General features: G+C 41.6%; 1 protein-coding gene across 5 annotated transcripts in view; it reads right to left on the reverse strand.

Moving 5' to 3' along the window:
• The window catches only part of ERG (ETS transcription factor ERG), a 195,067-nt gene that overhangs the window by 111,887 nt on the left and 62,892 nt on the right, over positions 1-20,288 (reverse strand). Inside the window, exon 1 of one of the 5 annotated variants that reach the window (XM_004462322.5) lies at positions 1,232-2,615. The exons of 1 other annotated variant lie outside the window; for it this stretch is intronic. In XM_004462322.5, the coding sequence (XP_004462379.1) occupies positions 1,232-1,249 (18 nt within the window). In that variant the 5' untranslated portion in view covers positions 1,250-2,615. Of the gene's footprint in view, positions 1-530; positions 1,019-1,231; positions 2,616-20,288 lie in introns of those variants that run through there. 3 more of the 5 variants (XM_058296243.1, XM_058296242.2, XM_012526698.4) reach the window with 3 other exon arrangements.

Genomic DNA, 20,288 nt, shown 5'->3' on the forward strand with positions numbered 1-20,288 from the left:
TGAGAAATAAAAACCGGACACAACTTCTAAGGCACCGTTAAGATGGCAGGCGTTAATCAAATCCTCTAATAAAAACGTTTCAAGTTGTGAACATACCAAATCACGGGGGACTTTTGAAAATGCCTCGGCCCAATTCTGGGCAAAGTTCCATGAGCTTTCACATGAACTAAAAACCTTGATAAAAACGCAACTAACTGGCTTCTCACCTTTACACAGCAAAAAGACATACAGCTGAGAAAACTTTCTTTTCCTCCTTTCAGTATCTGTTTTGTCTGCTGAATTTTCTCTCTCTGCAAATGTCACCAGGCGAGGTGACACTGAAGGTACTTTTAACGGACTGCCACCAAAACAGACTCTGGGCCGCCGGCTTGAACTAGCCATGAAATGGACTTAATTTCCAGGAATTAGACCCCATTTAGGTTGTCACCTGTAAGACTTAGCTCCACATGAAACTATACATGCTGCCTACTAGAAACATTTGCAAAAAAAATAAAAATGAAAGAAAGAAAGAAACACATCAGACTACACACCCTGGAGTAAAGAGAATCTTTAGGCCGTTGCTCTCCAAACCCCACAAACATCACCAGAAAGAACGCTTACTCGTACGGCACGGAGGACGGACATCTTTTATTAACGATAAATACATAACTGAGCAAACTGAATTACCACCACTGCAGTTATGAGAATACTCAGCTCTCAGCAGGGAGGATCTAAACAGCAAGTCAACATTTGCATGCCCCGTTACCAACAGCCGTCTGCCCGGTACCTCCTGGCGTCCACTGGGACCGGCTGGCATGCGTGATGCCAGGATGTCATTCAAGACCATCCAAAAATCCAACATTCACAAGCCCATCGTTTTCTTCTACCCTGCCCTCTACGCTCTCCTTGTCCATCGCCTTCCAAGAGAGACGCACCCAGGCGGCGTTAGTGTTAGGTAAAGAGTACGAAAATTCAGAAGTGCTCCAGAAAGGTTTTGCAAAAGTAATCCATGGCACTCAACAGTGAATTTAGAAACCCCAATTTTTTTTCTGAGTTTGAAGTTTTTAAACCTTGCGGATGGTTGGAGTAGGAAAAAGGAAATTTACTAGGCAGTGCAAAGGAAATCTTGTTGTCCTCTATTGTAGCTTTGGGGGTGTTGCCCAACCCAAACTTATCTCCGTTGATAAAGGAAACCAGAGAAAAGAGACACAAGAGCAAAATTCCGTCGAATTAAAAGGACCCCTCTCCTTACCTTGATAGTGCTGGCCATAATGCAATCAAGTTTATTGATCGTTAATAAATGTTAATGATAATTATTGCTTCTCTCTGACCAGAAAGTAGTTTTGATGAGGTTGTTTAGAGCGGATGAGATTGTGCTAAGTCTGGGAAATGAAGTCAGCCAATGGCAGGAAGAGATTTCTATTGGTCCTGGCTGCCCAGCCCGAAGAAACAGGATATTTGGGAGTGGAGAGATAAGAGACCCTGAAAACAATGTTGTTTTTCTTGATGATATGCAGCCAGGAGATTTTTTTTTAATTAAAAAAAAAAGCATCAATTGCCTGCGACTGCGACTGCCGCAGCAGGTGTGACGGGGTGAGCCTGCGGTGCCCCGAGCAGGAAGCAGATGTGGCGGGACGGCTCGGTTTCGCATGGGCTGCCAGCGCCCGGGGCCTGGGGTGCGAGGGCTCCTTAGGGCCAGACGCCGGGGTGGCAGGACCCGCCACCAGGCCAGGAGCGAGGAATCCAGCTCCCTCCCTCCCTTGTCCCTTTCGCCCAGAAGGAAACTTCGCAGGTGGGACTCATTGCACACAAATAGATGGCGATGCTTAAGATGAGCCACGTGCTGGCCGGTTGGCACAGCCTTCCTCGACGCGACATCTCCCACGAGCGTGGCGGTACCATCTTCTCCTGCCACACCTATGTCGTTTTTACTGGCTCCACGATCAGTAACTTGAAAACGCAAAGGCTCTAGAGTTCTGATAACCAAGGAAAACAGGAAAAGAAACCTGTGCACGTTGCCTTCTTTCCAGGTGATTGAACTCGGATGACTGACGTTGCGATGCGTGCTTCGAATGTCAGCGAGCCTGTCCCACCGGGTGCAAGGTCAATGCCGCCGGCCGTGGCCCTCAGGAGGAGTCCTGGCTTGGCACAGATGCCTTTTTTTTTTTAATTCAAGCTGTGAGTTCAGGGCCACACGTCTGTTTTCTGCTCAAGGAAGTACGACTAAGGTAGACCTGAGCATTCCTTGGAGCATTTCCTCCGGGCCTTTAATTACTCATTTTCAGGAAATTACTTGTTCTCTGGAAGAAACAGCTTTTTGCTTTGAATCCAGCTTCACGAAAGCTGGACCAGGAAAGGGGTAGGGGCTGCAGAGCCTAATAGACCAAATCCTGAGTGCGTGGGCACCCCTGGTATCAGAGATGGGTGTCCAGAGAGTTGATTCCACTCAGAAATAGGGTCCACCTACGTCAGGCTTCTGGCTAACCCAAGCTCCCGCATCCATGTCTGTCCCTGTGATTTACCTGCTCGTGTTAGGAAGAGGAGGGGAAGGGGAGCAGGTGGAGGAGAAGGAGAAGAGGAAGAGGAGAAGAAAGAAAAAGATTTCGAGAGGCAGAATCTCGTTCTGTGTAAGAATCAGAACCTGATGAGTTCACAGCCTCTATATTTTGAGGGGATGTTGATTTCCTCTCTTTTCATCTCCAAACAATGACTGAGATGGCAATCTGATTAAAATTGTGCTTCCCCTAAAATTTCAAAGTACTCGGAGTCGTTTTATCTGGGCAGCTTCCACTAGATTTCAGGAGGGCTGAGGGAAAAGCGCCCAACGTTCTCCCGGGACACCTAGGTTTAGTTTCTCTTCTAAGAAGCATCTGTTGAAACTGGTAACTGCAGACACCAACTCGCAGTTTTCTGCTAGGGACTGACCAAAGAGCGGCTTTAAACGAGAAGACCCCTTTGGGGACCGTCCCAGTGTCCCCTCCTCACGGCCTCCCCGCGGAGGCCAGCCCTTTCTATGTCCTGTTCTCTGCAGCAAAGGATCATCATTTTTTTGGAGAGCTAATTCTTCAAGGACGGTCTGCCCTTAGCTCCTTGGTTCTTGCCTAATTCAAATGCAATAGTAAACAGGAAATTTTTTGACTCTTGAAAGTAATTCCAAGCTTACAGAAAAACTGTAAGATAACGCGAAGAACCTGAATAGTCTTCATCCGGGTTCCCCAATTGTTACTTAGTTACATGATTTGCTTTATGTCCAGCCCATGAAAGCACACATACAGATACATGTGCTATAGTCTTGAAACAATAAGATGTTTTGATTAGAGACTAATTTATTTGCTTAGATACCTACAAGGATAAAACCAAATGCTATTATTTGATCTCTTTCCTGAGGACTCTATCCATAAATTTCATTGCGTCTCATTCTGAAAATAAATACAAATACAAAAAGTGATTTGTAAACCCTGTAATAAAAGTTTTAAAAGACAACTCTTCCCCACTTCTAATGACAAAACGTTTGATTGATCCCTGTCATCTTCAAAAAGATATTCCTGGCACCTAGAAAGGCTTCACAGTGTACAAGTCCAGCATTCTCTGAATATTGAATGCAAGGTTCTTTTGTACAACTTTGGCTCTTGGTGGCACAAGATACACCTCTTAATTAGAATATAGCAGTGCAGAATCCATGTCCCCAAATGTTATCCTAGGGAGGAATTATCTGAAGGTATAGGCAGCACCTTTCCTTCTTCTCCACCCCTACCCCAGACGTTGTTACGACATGGCCTCAGTTCCAGTCCACCCCGCTGCTGTGGCTGGGACTGCCACCCCAGCACACGCTGCCCCTCCCCGGGGAGGCGGCTCTTCAAGTCACCAGGCAGACGCGGCTGGGGGCAGGCTGGCCAGTGGCTCCCCCCTGGGGCCATCCTGCCATGTGGGCCAGGACAAGTCCTCTTCCATCCTCCGTGGGACTCAGCAAACACCACACTGGGCGAGTACCGCCCCTGCGGGTGGATGGTAGAGGCTGGGAATACACTCTTCCCTTCCAGGTGGAAGGCGCCCATCGTGGGTCTACCACCCAGGACCTACCAGAACCCTTCTGTAGCCTGTTCATATTTTGTGCCACATTTTTTTAAAAAGGAAATAGTACAAAGTTAAAAGGACCTTAAATGGACTGTAATCATTAAAAAAGCACTGTCATTTATTTTTTCTGAAACCATTTTCTCCCATTTTCCAACGAGTGAACAAGTTCTTCTCTTTGTTCTCTTCCTAACTTCTCTACATGGGGCAAAGAGAGGAAGGTTAGGATTTGAGAACCCTGTGGATGAGAAGGTAAGATCATTCTAGAAATTATATATGAACATAGCAAAGAGGGTAATGGGGCACAATCTTAACTGGAGACACAATAGAATAGTCATTCATAGTTTCTTTGTGTATTAAATATCCATATAATGTAACACTCATCATTGAAACAATATCACAGGAAGATGACATAGACGCCAACTATTTAGTGACATGGAAAATTGGTAAGCCAAAAAGCAGGTTCCAAAGAAGTGGCAGAACATGAACCCTCTGCATTAAAAATAAAAACTCAAGGTGAAAATATTAGCAGGCTCTACATAAAAGACTGAAGGGTAGAGGATCTACCTTCTTCATTTTTCCCCTCTCCTCTGGTTCATCTGTATCTTTTTAAAAGTTGACAAGAAACACGAATCGCATTTTAATGTATACATTATAGAGGTAAAATGGAATGTTCTCCGTTTCTGTAAATATCTGAACAAAGCAGGCGTGTTCTGTCTACACAGGCAGCACACAATGGCTATTGTTCTCCAAGTCCTTACGCATGCATACCACAATGCGTCTGCCCTTTTTTTTGGGGGGGGGGGGGGATATACACACTGAAAATGGCGTAGCTCTTTCTTATTAATTTTAGAAAGGAAGCCCAGGAGACACTCAGGTGTTCTGCGGGGCTCATCTAGCCAACGTGAGTCAATGAGTAAATGGTGACGAAGGGCTTTTTATGTGCCAGGCCTCTGGCAGGCAGCGAAGGAACGGGGCTGCCAGAACCGTCCAGGCACTGGTTTGAGCAGTCAGGAAGCCTTTGTGAGTGCGTGCGAATTCCGCCTACAGAAAACTGCGCCCCTGGAACCCGCCCACGAAGTGCAGTCGGTTTTAAGGGCAAAACAATAGGACAAAAATGCTGCATGGTGTCCCTAAGATGACACGAATGTTAAAATGCAAAATGGGGTGGGTTATTCCTGAGAGCGCTAGAAGAAGGATGTCCCAAGGATTTCTGCCAGGGACAGGCCTGAGATGGCAGATAAGAAACAAGCAGCTGCAGCTGCCCCACAGTGGAAAACTACATCACGCGGCGGAACTTTCCCGACGGTCAACTGGAAGATGTGCCTAAGAGCAGATGCAGTTGAAGGGCTCTAGGCTCTCAAGGTCACTGCTGGCACGCCAGTAGCACAGCTTTGGTATTCACAGAGGACTTCATGGAGACAGTATTTATTCCTGTGTGTGGCCACATCAGCACAGTCCAATTACAATTTAAACAACTTTTGTTAAAGCATTCCTTTGTGCCTTGGTTGAACTGAATTAATCTGAACCAAGGAAGCTGTTATCACATACTCAGTCCTCCACTTCTCAACACCAGTTTGCAATTTCCCTAATTTTGAAGTACATTTCAGTTCAGTACTACAGGCTCGAATGGAGCAATGATTTCAGTGGACAGAATTTCATAAGCGCCCCGCATAGTCTCAAGTTTATGCCAAATTTGCTCTTGCATAATTCAATATGCTTCTAAAGATGCAGGAGGAGAAGCATACTCAGGGACCCTAAAAATGTCACTTTATTAGCCCATGGTCAAAAACCCACCCAAGAGGAGAGTAATTATTCTGACACAATAATTTAGTTTAAAGGAGCTTTTAAATTTCCTGTTCCAATTTTCATGCTTCTACTTACAATCTGTGAACCATTAAATGAGTTTCAGCATCTTGGAATTTACTTAGATTTTGATCACTATTCAAAATTTAAAATGAGAAAAGAAAGTGAGTCTGTCTCACTTATAAGATACTGTACATTGACATTTAGTTTTTGTCTTGATCTCTAGTTATCTCATAAAGTATCATAGTGTGTTTGAAAAAGAAAGATAATAAGTTGCACTCTATTGTCATGCAATTAATGGAAAAATTTCCCAGAGGAGCCCGAGTTAAACAATTGTTCCCGCTGCTCTATAAAGAGGACCTTTAGTTTTAGATTGAGATGACCTTTAGCTCTACATTGCTTAAGTTGCTCCTTTCTAATTAATTTTTATCGCAAAGAGGTCAGAGATGAAGCCAAGGCACAAAATATTTGCTGAAATTTCATATACACTTGTATGACTGTACCCTGCCTATTTGCAGACTTTAGGTGTTAAAGAATCAAGTGCCCCAAACAGTGGGAGCCAGCCTGGCTGCGGTAGCAGCTGCACTGTACCTTCTGTGCAGCTGGATCTAAGGCCGCTGGTTCTTTCCAGTTTGCCCTTAGGAACACCTGTTTAATTCAGTTGAAATGAATCGAATCGAAACTGTGCTGTACATTCGTTCATAATTTTGAACTGATCCAAATGCAAATCCCAACACACGTTTTGGGAAAGGTTACAGTGATCAGGGCAGACTGAAAACGTTCCTTTCCAAATATATTGTCCATGACAGACAAGAAGAAAAGCCAGTGTGCCAGCTGTGTGGTTGTCTGTAGTGGATACTATTTTATTCTTTATTTACAGCTGCAAAAATAATCCTGCCTCAAGAATTTTAGGAAGCAACCACCTACTGCCCTAAGAACTACGCAGCTTTGTTTATTTGCTAGCTGGAAACCAGACAGAACCTGCCCAGGAATTCCCCTTTGCACGGCTTGAATTGTTTCCCACTAGAGGGCGCTAAAGCTCCCTTTACAAGGCTTTGTAAAGGGAACAGGGGTTGCCTAACTCCTGACATCAAATTCTTTGACTTGATATTATCATCGTGCAGTGTTTCATCTTCACACATTGAAAGTCAAGTCTAACATTCATAACATAGAAAAGCTTTTTGAAAAATTCAAATTGTCCATTATTATAGGACATAAGAAAATATAATGTTTTAGGAGCAAATAATATTTTACAACTTTGTACACAAGACAAAAGCTGTGATTTTTCTGGATAAGATTTGATCATCGGTTTGTGTAACTGTTCCAGATTGCTATTAATTTCGAATCTGGAAATTTATTCTCCCTCACAGTAATGCCAGATGGTTCCCTGTGTTCTCAAATTAACAAGTAAATTCTTTGTAAATTTGTCTTCTCCGAAGAGGACAGTGGTTTCAGGGCTAGCACCTCCCCTAAACTCCGACATCAGCAGGCTCTTCAAAGCAGAGAGCTGTGGTTAGCACGTGGTTGACAGGATGATGTGGCAGATGTGAAAGATACCTGTGGCACCTTCCTTTACTTAAAAAGTGAAATATTTGGGGATATGCTTATAGCTTATTAGATATAAAAATAATACATATTGATATATATATATGAGAAAAACTAAGGTTTAAAACTAAATATGGGATTTTCTTGAAACGAATCCTATTAGACAATTACACTGACTTTTCACTCATTGAAACACCGTGCCTTGGAAACACTTGCAGACATACAACCCTCCTCTTTTTGTCCTCACTTTTTCTTAAAAGTATCCGTAATATTTCCTTTTTTTCCATCTACTGTGGATCATATGTCAAGCAGTAGAGAGGTCCACGGGTGAAAGCTGTGTGCTTGCGTTCAGAACTGTCCCAGGCAGGGGCCTCGGTCGGTCAGGTCTGCGGGTTCAGCTGCAGTTTCCTCTGGGCCTGCCAGAGCTTCCTGGAAACGCCAGTGGCTCACTTCCACTGTGCCCCACAGCAAGGTAATTAACACAGCATTTTACCTGGTAGTCTGGTATTTTAAAGCACATGACTCTTGCATGTAAATGGCATCACACAGTAGGTGGGAGGAGGAGCTGAAAACTGTGGGAGCTGCTGGCCCAGCTCTGCCAGGATGCAGCAAAAGAAACCAGCCCAGGCTCAGCATCTTGACGTTCATATAGCTAATCGCTCATGATGAGCGGGCTCAGAGCAATGCAGAGAAAGGTCAAGGCAGAGCTCACTTCTATCTCAGCACGTGAAGCTGTGACAAAGGCGGCAGGAATTGGGAACCGGCGTGACTTTCCTCGGAAAGGAAGAGCTGGATGCAGCATCTGGAGCAGCAGAGGCCTTGGCATGGGGTGGCAAGGCCTCAGCCCGGCTTCCTTCCCATCTGCTCAGGGACCCAAGGAGTCCTATAATTCTCATAGGCCAATTTTTCCACGTGTAAAGCAAATAATAACTTTGCAGCTTTGTTCAAAGGAGGAATTAGCACACACTGGGAAATGGGGACAAATGCTGAGCACAGCCTCCCCATTCCCCACCAACTAAGACTTGCCCTTTCCCCCTCAGTGCACAGTGCTGGCACTAAACAGCCATTTCATGAATGAAATCGATGAATGAGTGAATGAAGCACGTGCAGAGAGCCCAGGAGCACCTGCTAAGCTGGAGGCCTGGATAGGACAGGCCCTCGAGGGCACCAAGTTTAACCTGTGACTCCACCAGCATGAGTGAGGAGAGAGAGGGATGGACAGGGCCCAGCCACCGAGCCACACAGGCCACCGGAGGCACACACAAAGGCGTGTGGTCAGGCTGGCCATGGCCAAGCCTTCCTCCCTTCCCTCAGTTTTAACAATGTTCCTAGCATGTCTTGCTCTCACCTGCTTCCTGACCAATTCCTGGGAAGTTTTCCCATAAAATTAAGGTGATGCTTGGTTAAATTGTGAGCCAACCATGCCTCCAGCATCATGCACACACACACTCACACACACATGGATAGTGTAGCAGTTTGATATGGATATGAATTCCAAAAATAGATATTAAATTATGTTTGTAATCTTGTCTATTACTGGGCGTGACTGAGTTATGATTAGGGCTTTGATTGGGCCACTTCATTAGGGCACTGAGTCCCCATCCCTTGGTGGGTGAGGACTCTCAGATAAAAGGCATGGCGAAGGAAAGAGCTGAGGGTTTCTGATGTTGGAGTTTGATGCTGCAGCCTTAAGCTGGAGCCCCAGGAAGTAAGTTCACAGAGGGAAGAGCAGCAAGCCCCGGGAAGAGAGAACCTGAGCCAGGAGAAGAATGCAGAGGAATAGAGGTGGCTCCTTAGACACAGTAGAAACCCCAGGGGGAGAGAAATAGCCATTCACCTGATAGTCTACAGCTGACCCTGTGGAGAGAGACAAAGTCTAGAGAGCCTCATAGTCTACAGCTGACCTTGTGGAGGAAACAGGAGCTGAGCCCAGAGCGATCCAGGAAGCCTGAACACTTACAGACGTCAGCAGCCATCTTGCTCCAACATGTGAAAATAGACTTTGGTGAGGAAGTAACTTAGGCTTTATGGCCTGGTATCTGTAAGCTCCTACCCCAAATAAATACTCTTTATAAAAACCAACCCATTTCTGGCATTTTGCATCAGCACCCCTTTGGCTGACTAATAAAGATAGATGACTTATGTAGATAGATAGGTAGAGAGGTGGTAGGTTGATGACAGATTGATGTAGATACATACAGATTAGATGTAGGTAGATGACTAGAGGATTAGCTAGCCAGCTAATTAGACTGATGATAAGAGACAGATGACAGATGATAGAGGGATGGATAGATACAGAGAGAGACAGAGAGAGGAAGAGGGGTAGACTGGCCATCTCTCTGCCTCAGTTTGCCACATCCTCCCCACACCCTGGATAGCTTTGGAGGCTGGCCTTCCCAAGTCGCTCCTCTAGATAAAGTCACTGGAAGTGAGGAAGGCAAATGGCCTCTTTTTTGGGTATGAGATTGTAATAAATGTGCTTCTTTATTAAAACTTTAAATATCAAGCTAGAGGAGGGTTTTTTAAAACTATTTTTAAAGACGTTTTTGACTACAGAAAAGTTGCATTGAAAATACAGGAGATTCCCATATACCCCCACCCTCTCCCCCTCTTACATTTTCCCCTTTCAATAACATCTTTCATTAGCATGGTACATTTGTTACAGTTGATGAACAAATACTAAAGCATTGCTACTAAGGATGATCTATAGTTTATACTTTGCACCGTACAATTTTATAGGTTTTGGCAAAATGTATAATGGACTGTATCTATCATTGCAATGTCATGCAGAACAATTCCAATGTCCCCAAATTGACCCATCTTCCACCTTTTCTTCTCTCTCTCTCCCCTCAGAACCTCTGGTGACCACTATCTTTATATCAATGTTACACGTTTTTCCATTACTAGAATAATAATAAGTCTACTTTGGTCCTCAAATGGTCTCTAAGAAGCCTCCCAACTCTATATGTTATGAGACTTCTACTCAACAACTGTCAACAGTACCTGGCAGGGAGTTGATACTCAATACAAAATATTGAACGAATGATCTTCACCTATTCTTCCTGCATTATGAGAATTTCCAGCAGATTTTCCTAAAGTTCAAAATAAGAGCAGGGCTTCTATTTTATCTTACTTAGCCCTTGCAATTTCCCAGAGTATCTCTGACTTAAAATTATTTCCAACTAAACTATTTCAGCCACTGGGTTGCTTCCACACACACGTACTCGAGCCTATGAGTTTGGCAGACTTGATGACTTTCTAAATTCCTGGCAAGTGTGTTTCCCAAGGTGGCCCAACAGGATCTCCCACCACACAGCCTCTTCTCATGACACAGAGGCTAGGATCCATATTCCTGTTTCTTGAACCTGGATAGGTCTGTGACAATGGCAGAAATTGAGCTGTGTGGCATCCCGGGCTAGAACCTAACAGTGATACCACCTCCTCTTGGTTTTTTGGGGAGCACTCCGCCTTGGACCTCAGCCGTCATTCTAAGAGGAGGTCAGTTTTCGGTGTTCCAGGCGTCAGGTCCCACCGAGAGCCAGCCCAAGCCCCAGGCACCTAAGTTAAGAGTCGTGAAGATGACTCCAGCCATGAACACCGTTTGACTGCTGTGGTGTGCAAGACCTTGAGCCCAAACCCCCCATCTCAGCCCCGTCAACCCCTGGAACCATGGGGACGGATAAAAATAAGATGATCGCTGGGATTTTAAAGCCACGGAATTTTGAAGTGATTTGTTACACAGCAGAGAATGTCGAGACACCATCAGAAGATTCCTTTCTCAGAAAGAAGATGGCTGCCACCTTGTTACAGCAGAAACTCTTCTTGCCACGTGACCATTCATTCATCAGATCTTTATCATAACCACTCTAAGCTAAGGTTTGTGTTAGGTGCGGAGGAGTCAGAAAAGATGAGCAATTGTCCTTAGCCAAACAAACAAATAACATGTATCAGCAGAAGAGAAAAACACGCCAAAATCACACTTTAACAGCATTTTTGCCCAAAAGAGAGGTCACTGAAGCAAACATCAGCTGTTCCTCCCAGTTCCTCTTTCTGCCCATTAAAAGTATACGTGCCTCAGTCATTTCATCTCGTGAAGAACCCCTCCTGCTCTGCCACCGACCTCTAATCCGAGTCCACCCTCAAGGCCAGCAGCTCCCCAGGCCACATGGCTGGCAGCCATTCCCATTCTCTAAAAACATCTCTGCCCATCAACCCCAGGATCCTTTCTGGAGGAGATGTGGGAAAATTTCAATATCCCCCTCCATGCGCTTCCACAGAAATGGGGGTTGGTAAATGAGAAGCAGAGGGAGAGGACTCATGATCTTCAGTTACTTAAAAGAAAAGCCCTAGTGTTGAGAAGGTGTTGCTGTTGTTTTCCCTGAAACATTAGCTCCTAGGAATCAGGGGCTCTGGCCCTGGCGTGGTCTCTAAGGCTTCTAGGCCGCCGTGGGGGCTTCCACTAGTCAATTTTGACGATAACAAGGGCCATCTGGAAGGCTGCGATGGTGGCCCCGTTGGCCAGTGGATGAGAGCTTTACTGCGGGCAAGGATGCAATTAGAATGACAATCATGCCTGCTCCTTCCCCAAAGAGAGCAGGAGAAAAAGAGCAGTCCTGGGTAGAATTCTCCCCAAACATCTGCAAGGCTTTTTTTTAAAGAAGGTGTTATCTTGTAAACCCACACATTAAATTCTTGTAGACAGAGTGCTGCTGTTGCCATGCCAGATAGCGGGGGCACCCAACCCTCACACCCCCAGATCGAACTAGAGTTTGGGATCCTTGATTCCATATTAGTTAAAACTGTTCTGAGCTTTACATCAGGAATGGAAGCGATTAACGTGGCTCATGCGCCACTCTCGGTTTTACGGAATTTCTTGCACTGGGGAACTCTTTTTATTTTATTATTTTCTTTAACAGCCAGAAAACTGGGAAGTTCACAAAGAAATTTTTCAACGGCCTTAAATGACCCTTAACCCAAGAGGTTTTGGCTAATCTGTAAATTGGAGATGAAAATATTTCTGTACCTTTGGAGGGGGGAGCTCTTTGTTCTGAAAAGAGAAGGGAGACTTCTCACAATGGGGCTATACATACATTGTGCTTCTTTGTTAGTCCCTGCAAACCAAAACCAGATGTGAAATATCAGCAGCTACCTTGTTGTGACCCATGGAAGTTGAGGCTAATCTAGATCATTCTTAATAACTCAAAACTGCCACCCTTTAACCACCTAACTTTTTTTCTCACTTATACATGCAAAAAAAGAATTGACAGTATGCATTGAAACCCATTTCCCTCTGAATATGTACAGATTTTCGCCAATAAAAGCCAGAAATAAAGCTTTCTCTACTAAATTGTGCTATTGACATCTGAATATGTTTTAGTTTAGGTGATCATCACCTTTAAACAAGTCAAGATCTGGAAGGAGAGAAATTATACTGAAAATTAGATATTCCTTTCCTGACCTTTTTCCAAGATTCAATAAGTGCTGAGTTCCTTGAATTATTAGACTGCTTGGAAATGCAACATAGAAAGCTTAGGGTGAAGAATCTAACAACCCCAAATGCTTCTCTAATATTGAAAGCATTTTAATTTTCAGTAATTTTCCTGAATTAAAAAATAACGAATATAAGTCCAGGAGAAAGAGCAGCAGATAGAATATTCATAACTTCTCAAGTGAAGAACTCAATCATTCTGCAGTAAATTAGCATCTTTTATCAATATTGGATCTATTTCCAAATCCAAAAGGAATCATTTTAATATAAAATCAAATATAAAATTGTTTTGGACACTAAATATTGTTTTTCACTTTGAACAGGCAGAATGCCTATAAAGCCATTGCTAGACATTTAATGATATTTAATGCATTCTAATACTGTAATTACACTCTCATGACACACACGGGACTTTTTCCTACTTTAAAATTAGATTTATGTGTCTGTATAAATAAGAAGGATAAGACATATTCATATTACCATATTTCATCAAATCTAAGAATCTGAATTGTAAAACACAAGGCACACCAGAATTAAATGAGCCACTAGGAAGGACAGAAAAATTATCTCGGTCAAAACTAGGCATAATACTGTTTTGTCCATCAACTGTAGGGTGCATTCCGGTTTTAGAGATGTGAACAAATATGCATCTTATGATAGATGCAATACAGCAAATTTATAAAAGAACAAATCATGAAATCACTAAAATGTGGGAAGCAGACTTGGCCCAGTGGTTAGGGCATCCATCTACCACATGGGAGGTCCGTGGTTCAAACCCCGGGCTGACCCGTGTGGAGCTGGCCCACGTGCAGTGTTGATGCGTGCAAGGAGTGCCGTGCCACGCAGGGGTGTCCCTGCATAAGGAGTGCCCCCCGTAATGAGACCACCCAGTGCAAAAGAAAGTCCAGTCTACCTAAGAATGGCACCACCCACACAGAGAGCTGACACAACAAGATGACGCAACAAAAAGAAACAGATTTCTGTGCCGCTGACAACAACAGAAGTGGACAAAGAAGACAATGCAGAAAATAGACACAGAGAACAGACAACTGGGGCAGGGGTGGGGGGGAGGGGAGAGAAACAAACAAATAAATAAATAAATCTTTAAAAAAAAAATAAATCACTAAAATGTTATTTGGGATGAACTACAGAGTTTCTCAGCCTCAGGACTATTGGCATTTTGAGCTGCATAAATTCTTAGTTGTGGGGGGCCCTGGTAGGAAGCTTGCCAGCATGAGATGCCACTAGCACACACTCCCCAAATTATGACAACCAGAACTGTTATTGACAATTATTCCCTGAGAGGATAAAATCACCCCAAGTTGAGAACCATTGGGACAGATGTTTCAAGTTTATCTGGTTTTCAGTGTAATTTAGTGTATGTATATCGAGGATGGTCTGCCAGCCAAATGGACTGTGTATTATCAGACAAGACCCCCTGATGTGCGAAAGCCTGCATTGGCAAACACGTGGTGAAGCTACAGGAGTGCCCGCTGGCTATCCCAAACAGCAGGATGAATAAGAACGTGGATGAATACAAGCGGCTATCAGCAAGATTTCACCGTCTATACCCAACTATTATGAAAAAAATCAAAGAAAATCAAAAGAAGAGAACCACAACTCAGTATTTTGGGCCTACCCAGTTGACAAAAATAAAAAAGGATTACTTATTTGCAGCATTGGCAATGAAATGGAAGAAAAAGTACTCTCATCCACGTATATTGTGAATGTTGGGACTGTACCTTATTAGATGGTAATTTATCCTTCTACTCAGCATTTCAGGCCCAGAAATTCATCTTTCAAACATATTCACAAATAGACTAAGATAAAGGTACAAGAATGCTCACTAGGGCAAAAACTGGGAATAAACTATCGATCAATTAGGGATACACGGTCATTAAACACCAGACAGAGAAACGGATGTGGCTCCAGCAACTGGGTTCCGGTCTACCATATGGGAGGTCCAGGGTTCGATTCCTGGGGCCTCCTGGTGAAGGCAAGCTGGCCCAAGCAGAGAGCTGGTCCATGTGGCGTGCTGGCCCTCATGGCCAGCTGGCCCAAGCAGAGAGCTGGTGCAGCAAGATGAGGCAACACGAGAGGCAGCAGACCAGAGAGCTGAGATGGCACAAGAGATTGAGCATCTCTCTCCCACTTCAGAAGGTTCCAGGATCAGTTCCTGGTGCTGCCTAAAGAAAAGACAAGCAGACACAGAAGAACGCACAGCGAATGGACACAGAGATCATACAACAAGAGGGGTGAAAAATAAATAAACAAAATAAATCTTAAAAAAACCAAGACAGAGCTAAATATGCTGGCATAGAAAATGTTCAAAGTATAATAAGTTAAAAAAAATTCTCATGCATATATATTAGTATATGTTGGAGTAAACTGCCTTGCAGTATAAACTTCAGTTTAGATATTGGGTCATAGGGTACCTGCCCCTTTACATGCCAAACGTTTGGGGAAAAATGGGATTTAACAAGCACATGTTACTTTAGCAATAAGAAAAATTGATTTGAAAACAATTTATATTTTAATATGGAAATATTAAACTGCAAAGTAAATTTAAGTATATTAAGAAAAACATACAAAAGATGGCTGATTAGACTTTATAGATTACATGAATAACATAAATACATATTAATATAAGTACAGAGGTTGGGGTTTATTCATTTATCCAAGAAATACTTATTGAGTATCTACTGCATTAAATATGCTTTTACTAAAATAATAGGAGACAGCTGTTAATGAAACACTCCTGGAGAAATGGAATGTGAATGGTATCCAAAAGGAGACTCAAAGGAGGAAAAGTGGTAAGCTTTTTTAGGAATAAGAAACAAGATGACTTAGATAAAGGATTTGATTCAACACGAAAGGTAACAAATAAACTGCAGGTAGGACTACTCTGAGAAATGGGTCAAAATGAGGAAATATCTTAACCTCTACAGACATATTTTTTGTTGATTCATTTTTGTAATTTTGATTTGCATGAATAAATCAAAGGGCACCTGGCATAAATTGCTTCTAATTAGAGCATATTTTATGGCACTGCATAAGGAGATGGCTACAAGGACTACTTATATCCTAATCCCTACTTGATTAGGTTTGATTCTGCAAATAAAAAAAGAGTAAATACAAGATGAATTATACAATAATGTTGATGTGTCTGTAGTTAAACTCCTCAAAGAAAAAGGCAAAGGAGTCAATCTCAAGACATTAGAAAAACCCAATGAAAGGAGGACTGAAATAACAAAGATAAGAACAAAATTAATAACACTGAAAATTAGCATACAATATAGAAGATTAACAGAGTCAAAATCTGGTTCTTTGAAAAGACTATTTGTAAACCCGCAATGAGTCTAATAAAGGGAAAAAGAGAGAAGGTTCAAAGTATCAAAGCCAGGAATGAAAAAAAGATCATTACTACAAATTCTGTAGACATTCAGAGGATGAGTATATTATAAACAATTTATGATAAGTAAATGTGGAAATTTAGCTGAAACAGATAAATTCCTAGAAAAAATGCAGTTTACCAAAAGAAGAAACACAAAATCTGAATTCCCATAGCTATTTCAAGAGATTGACTCAATAATGTAAAATCTTCTCAAAAGAAAACTCCAGGATAAACAAAAAAAAAAAACACAAAAACTCCAGGCCCAGATGGTTTTATCAGCAAGTTCTAACATAAATATAAAGAAGAAAAATGTCAGTCTCACACACACTTCTTCAGGTAACAGTAAAAGAGGAAACTTTGATATCAAAATGTGACTAAGAAGTTATGAGAAAGGAAAATTATCTCACACTTAAATATGGAAGAAAAACTCCTAAACAAAATACTAGAAAACCAAATCCAACAGTATATAAAAAAGAATATATTGTGACCAACTTGGGTTCATTCCAACAATACAAGGTTGTTTTAATCAATGTAAATAATCAAATTTACATTGCAAAGAAGAAAATTCATATAATAATCTCAAATAAAAGAGGAAAAAGCATTTAATAAAATTTAATATCCATTCATGATTTTTTTAAAACTTTAATAAATTAGAAGTAAAAGGGAACTTTATTAATTTCATCAGGAGTATTTACCAAAACCTACATTAAGCATAGTTTAATGGTGAAATATTGAAATCTAATCATTTGAGGTTGAGGGAAAGACAAGAAGGCCTACTATCACAATTGTCACAAATTATACGAGAGGTCTTATCCAGTCCATAGGGCAAGAAAATGAAATGCCAAAGGAATAGAAAAATAGATAAACCTTTAACTCTTTGCAGATGATAATTTATGTATAAGCAATCCACAAGAATTTAGAAATAAATCATTAGAATTAATAAGTGAGTTTGGGAAGCTTGCTAGCTTCTGAATCAATATGGAAACCTGAATTTTATTTCAACATATCAGCATCAACAGAAAATAAGAATTTTAAAAGTACTATTTTCATTAGCATCAAAAATAACTTAAAATATGGGAAAAAATCAAACATAAGATTTTCAAGGCCTTTACACTGAAAGTGCAAAATAATATTGAAAAAAGGCCTAAATAAATGGCTACATATACCATATTCATGGATTGAAAGACAATACTGAAAAGATGAAAGATGCTAATTCTCCACAAATTAATCAACCACATGCAGAGCAGACTCAGTTAAACATGTAACAGGGTATTTGTGGAACTTTACATTTTGAGTCTAACATCTGTTTGTAAAGGCACAGGGTCAAAAATATCCAAAATGATCTTAAAGAAGAGTGAGGTAGAACAACATGCTCTACCAAACACAATCATCAGGCCAGGGCACAGTCATCAGGCCAGAGTGTCTTGCAAGTATAAACATAGTCAATGAAAGAGAAGACAAAGAGTCCAGAAAGAGATCAATATTCATATGGACACACCTGACATTTGACAAAGGTGGTGCTGCTAAGCAGTGGAGAAAGGAGGGACTTATTAAATGGTGGGTGGTGGGAAAATGGGGAAACGATGTGGAAAAAAAGAAAATTAACTCATACCATCACAAAGAATCAATTCCAGGTGAATTGTAGATCTAAATGTAACAAACAAAACAATAAAATTTCTGGAAAATAATATAGGAGAATATCTTCATTACTTTGAGGTTGGAAAAAATTTGTAAACAAGTCACAAACACTAATTGTAGAGGGAAAGACTGATATATTTAACTGCATTAAAATTAAGAACTTCTTCACATTAAAAAACCGACTAGTAAGGGAATAAAAAGGCAAGCCACAGAGTGGAAAATGATAATTATAACACATTTAACCTACTATTTATATCCAGAATATGCAAAGAACTCTATAAATTAATAAGACTACAACCCATTAGGGAAAAAAGGGAAGAAACTTGAACAGGCAATCCTGTAAGTGGATATCCAAATGCCCACTTAACATATGAAAATGTCTTCCTCATTAGTAATCCAGCAAAGGTGAATTAAAACCACAAATGAAAAAATACAACATACGCATGAGAATGGCTAAAATGAAGTAGATTGCCAAGAACTTTCACACAAAGCCAGAGTTTGGGAATGAGCTTTATTTACAGTTCTGATAGAAAGCAGACAGTACATTCAAAGAAGTAACAGAACAGAGTTTAATGAAAGTACTTATTTCCTACAGTAAGGGAAGAATTTAAGGAAAACTAAAAGGCAATTAAGTCCCAATGGCTGGCAAAAGGAGTAAGCATTTACTATCCTTTGACATAAAAGAGAAAGGGGAAAGTAGGTAGTACTAGCACCAAGTAACACATGCAGCTGAAGCTGTGACTATAGGAGAAAACCAATAGCAGGTGTTGGACCTTTCCATAGAGGAGAAAAGTCATTACAACCTATGACCAACAGGGTGAAATCTGGAGAGAGAAATACCTGAACTCTCTCTCCTTCACCCTCTGGTTTCCTTCTGGTGTCTTTCATTGGCTAAGAACTCAATGGGATGTCAAAGGACATGGAAACCCAGCTGACTGAACCTTCAACCTCTCAAGGCAAGGAGTAGGGAAGAGAAGAGAGGAAAGTGGACTAGAGAAGTAAACCAAGAAAACCCAGTACATCTACTATAGATAAAGACTTTACAGCCCTACTATTTAGTGTATGTATACATACCAAAAGACACATACAATGTGCCTTGCAAACTATCCTAAATGCCAATTAGTAGTAGAATGTATCAGTATCTTGTGGGATATTTCTACATCAGTATACTATGCAACTATGAAAATGAAGAAACTACAAGTTCTCATAACAATATAGATGAATCTCACAAACACAATGTTGAGTGAGAAAAACCCAATACCAAACAATACACTGCATAGATTCCATTTGTTTGAAGATTGAGAAGCAAGGAAAGCTAAACTACAGTAACTAAGTATCACATCTAGATGAGAATACTATCAAGAACAGCAAAGAACAGCAATGGCCATGAAATTGAGAGATAATACTAAGTTTAGAGGGGAAAGAGGGGTAAAGATTGAGAAGGGACACAAGTGAGACTTTTAAGATGGTGTGGCTGTTCCTTGCATCACAATTAATTATGGTATACCTTTATTTTTCAAATATGTTTGCCTATGTATTATGTTCCAAAAATTTAAAATGTTAAAAAACAAACAAACAAGAGGTGTGCATATACTGCAGTATTGGACTTTAGGAGGATACTCTTACCCTTGGTGAAACACTTTATCTGGGTACATGGGTGAGACTTTATTAAGAATAAATCCTAGGAGATTTCAAGGATGATGGCATTAGAGTAAACAGACAAGGCTCAACTCTCACAAAAACAACAGAGAAAGGGGCCAAAGGTATCTAAAGGACCTGCTCTGGTGGTCATCAGAACAGGACAGTGCAGTGCAACCCCAGAGGGGTGAGGGTCAGAAAGATGCAGAACCTGAAACAACAAACATGAGTTACCAAACCCCAGTGGTGGGTGGGAAAGGCCCCATCCTCCACCCTCAAACATTAAGCTTAGATAAAACCCCTGGCTCACTGCAGCCAACTGGAAGGGAAACAGATGTTTTCCTTCCAGTCAGCTGTTACAAGGGAAGAGGGTGGGTGCACTGGAGGGCAGAGAGTGGTTTCTCTTCAGTGAATTCAGCAAGCAGAGCCTGTTGTGAATCTTCATTCTGGCCAGAACTGAAACACTGGAAAGCAAAGGATGAAAAGTTCACCATTGAGCACCACCTGCTGGTTGGCCAAAATATTGTAAGGAGAAACTGCTTTTAGGTATCTCTTAAGCCCCAACTCCTGGGAGAAAATTTATGCCTCAATAGTAATTCTCTAGCCTAATTTTGAGAACTTAAGCTAGCAATTTTAAAGATCCAGAATAAGTTGAACCAAAATTCAAAGAAAACCTGTGACCAAAAAAAAACATAGGCAAGAGAGAGAATTTAAGGAGCAGTTGTAGCT

This window comes from Dasypus novemcinctus, chromosome 4, assembly GCF_030445035.2.
Source record: "Dasypus novemcinctus isolate mDasNov1 chromosome 4, mDasNov1.1.hap2, whole genome shotgun sequence".
NCBI classification, from domain to species: Eukaryota; Metazoa; Chordata; class Mammalia; order Cingulata; family Dasypodidae; genus Dasypus; species Dasypus novemcinctus.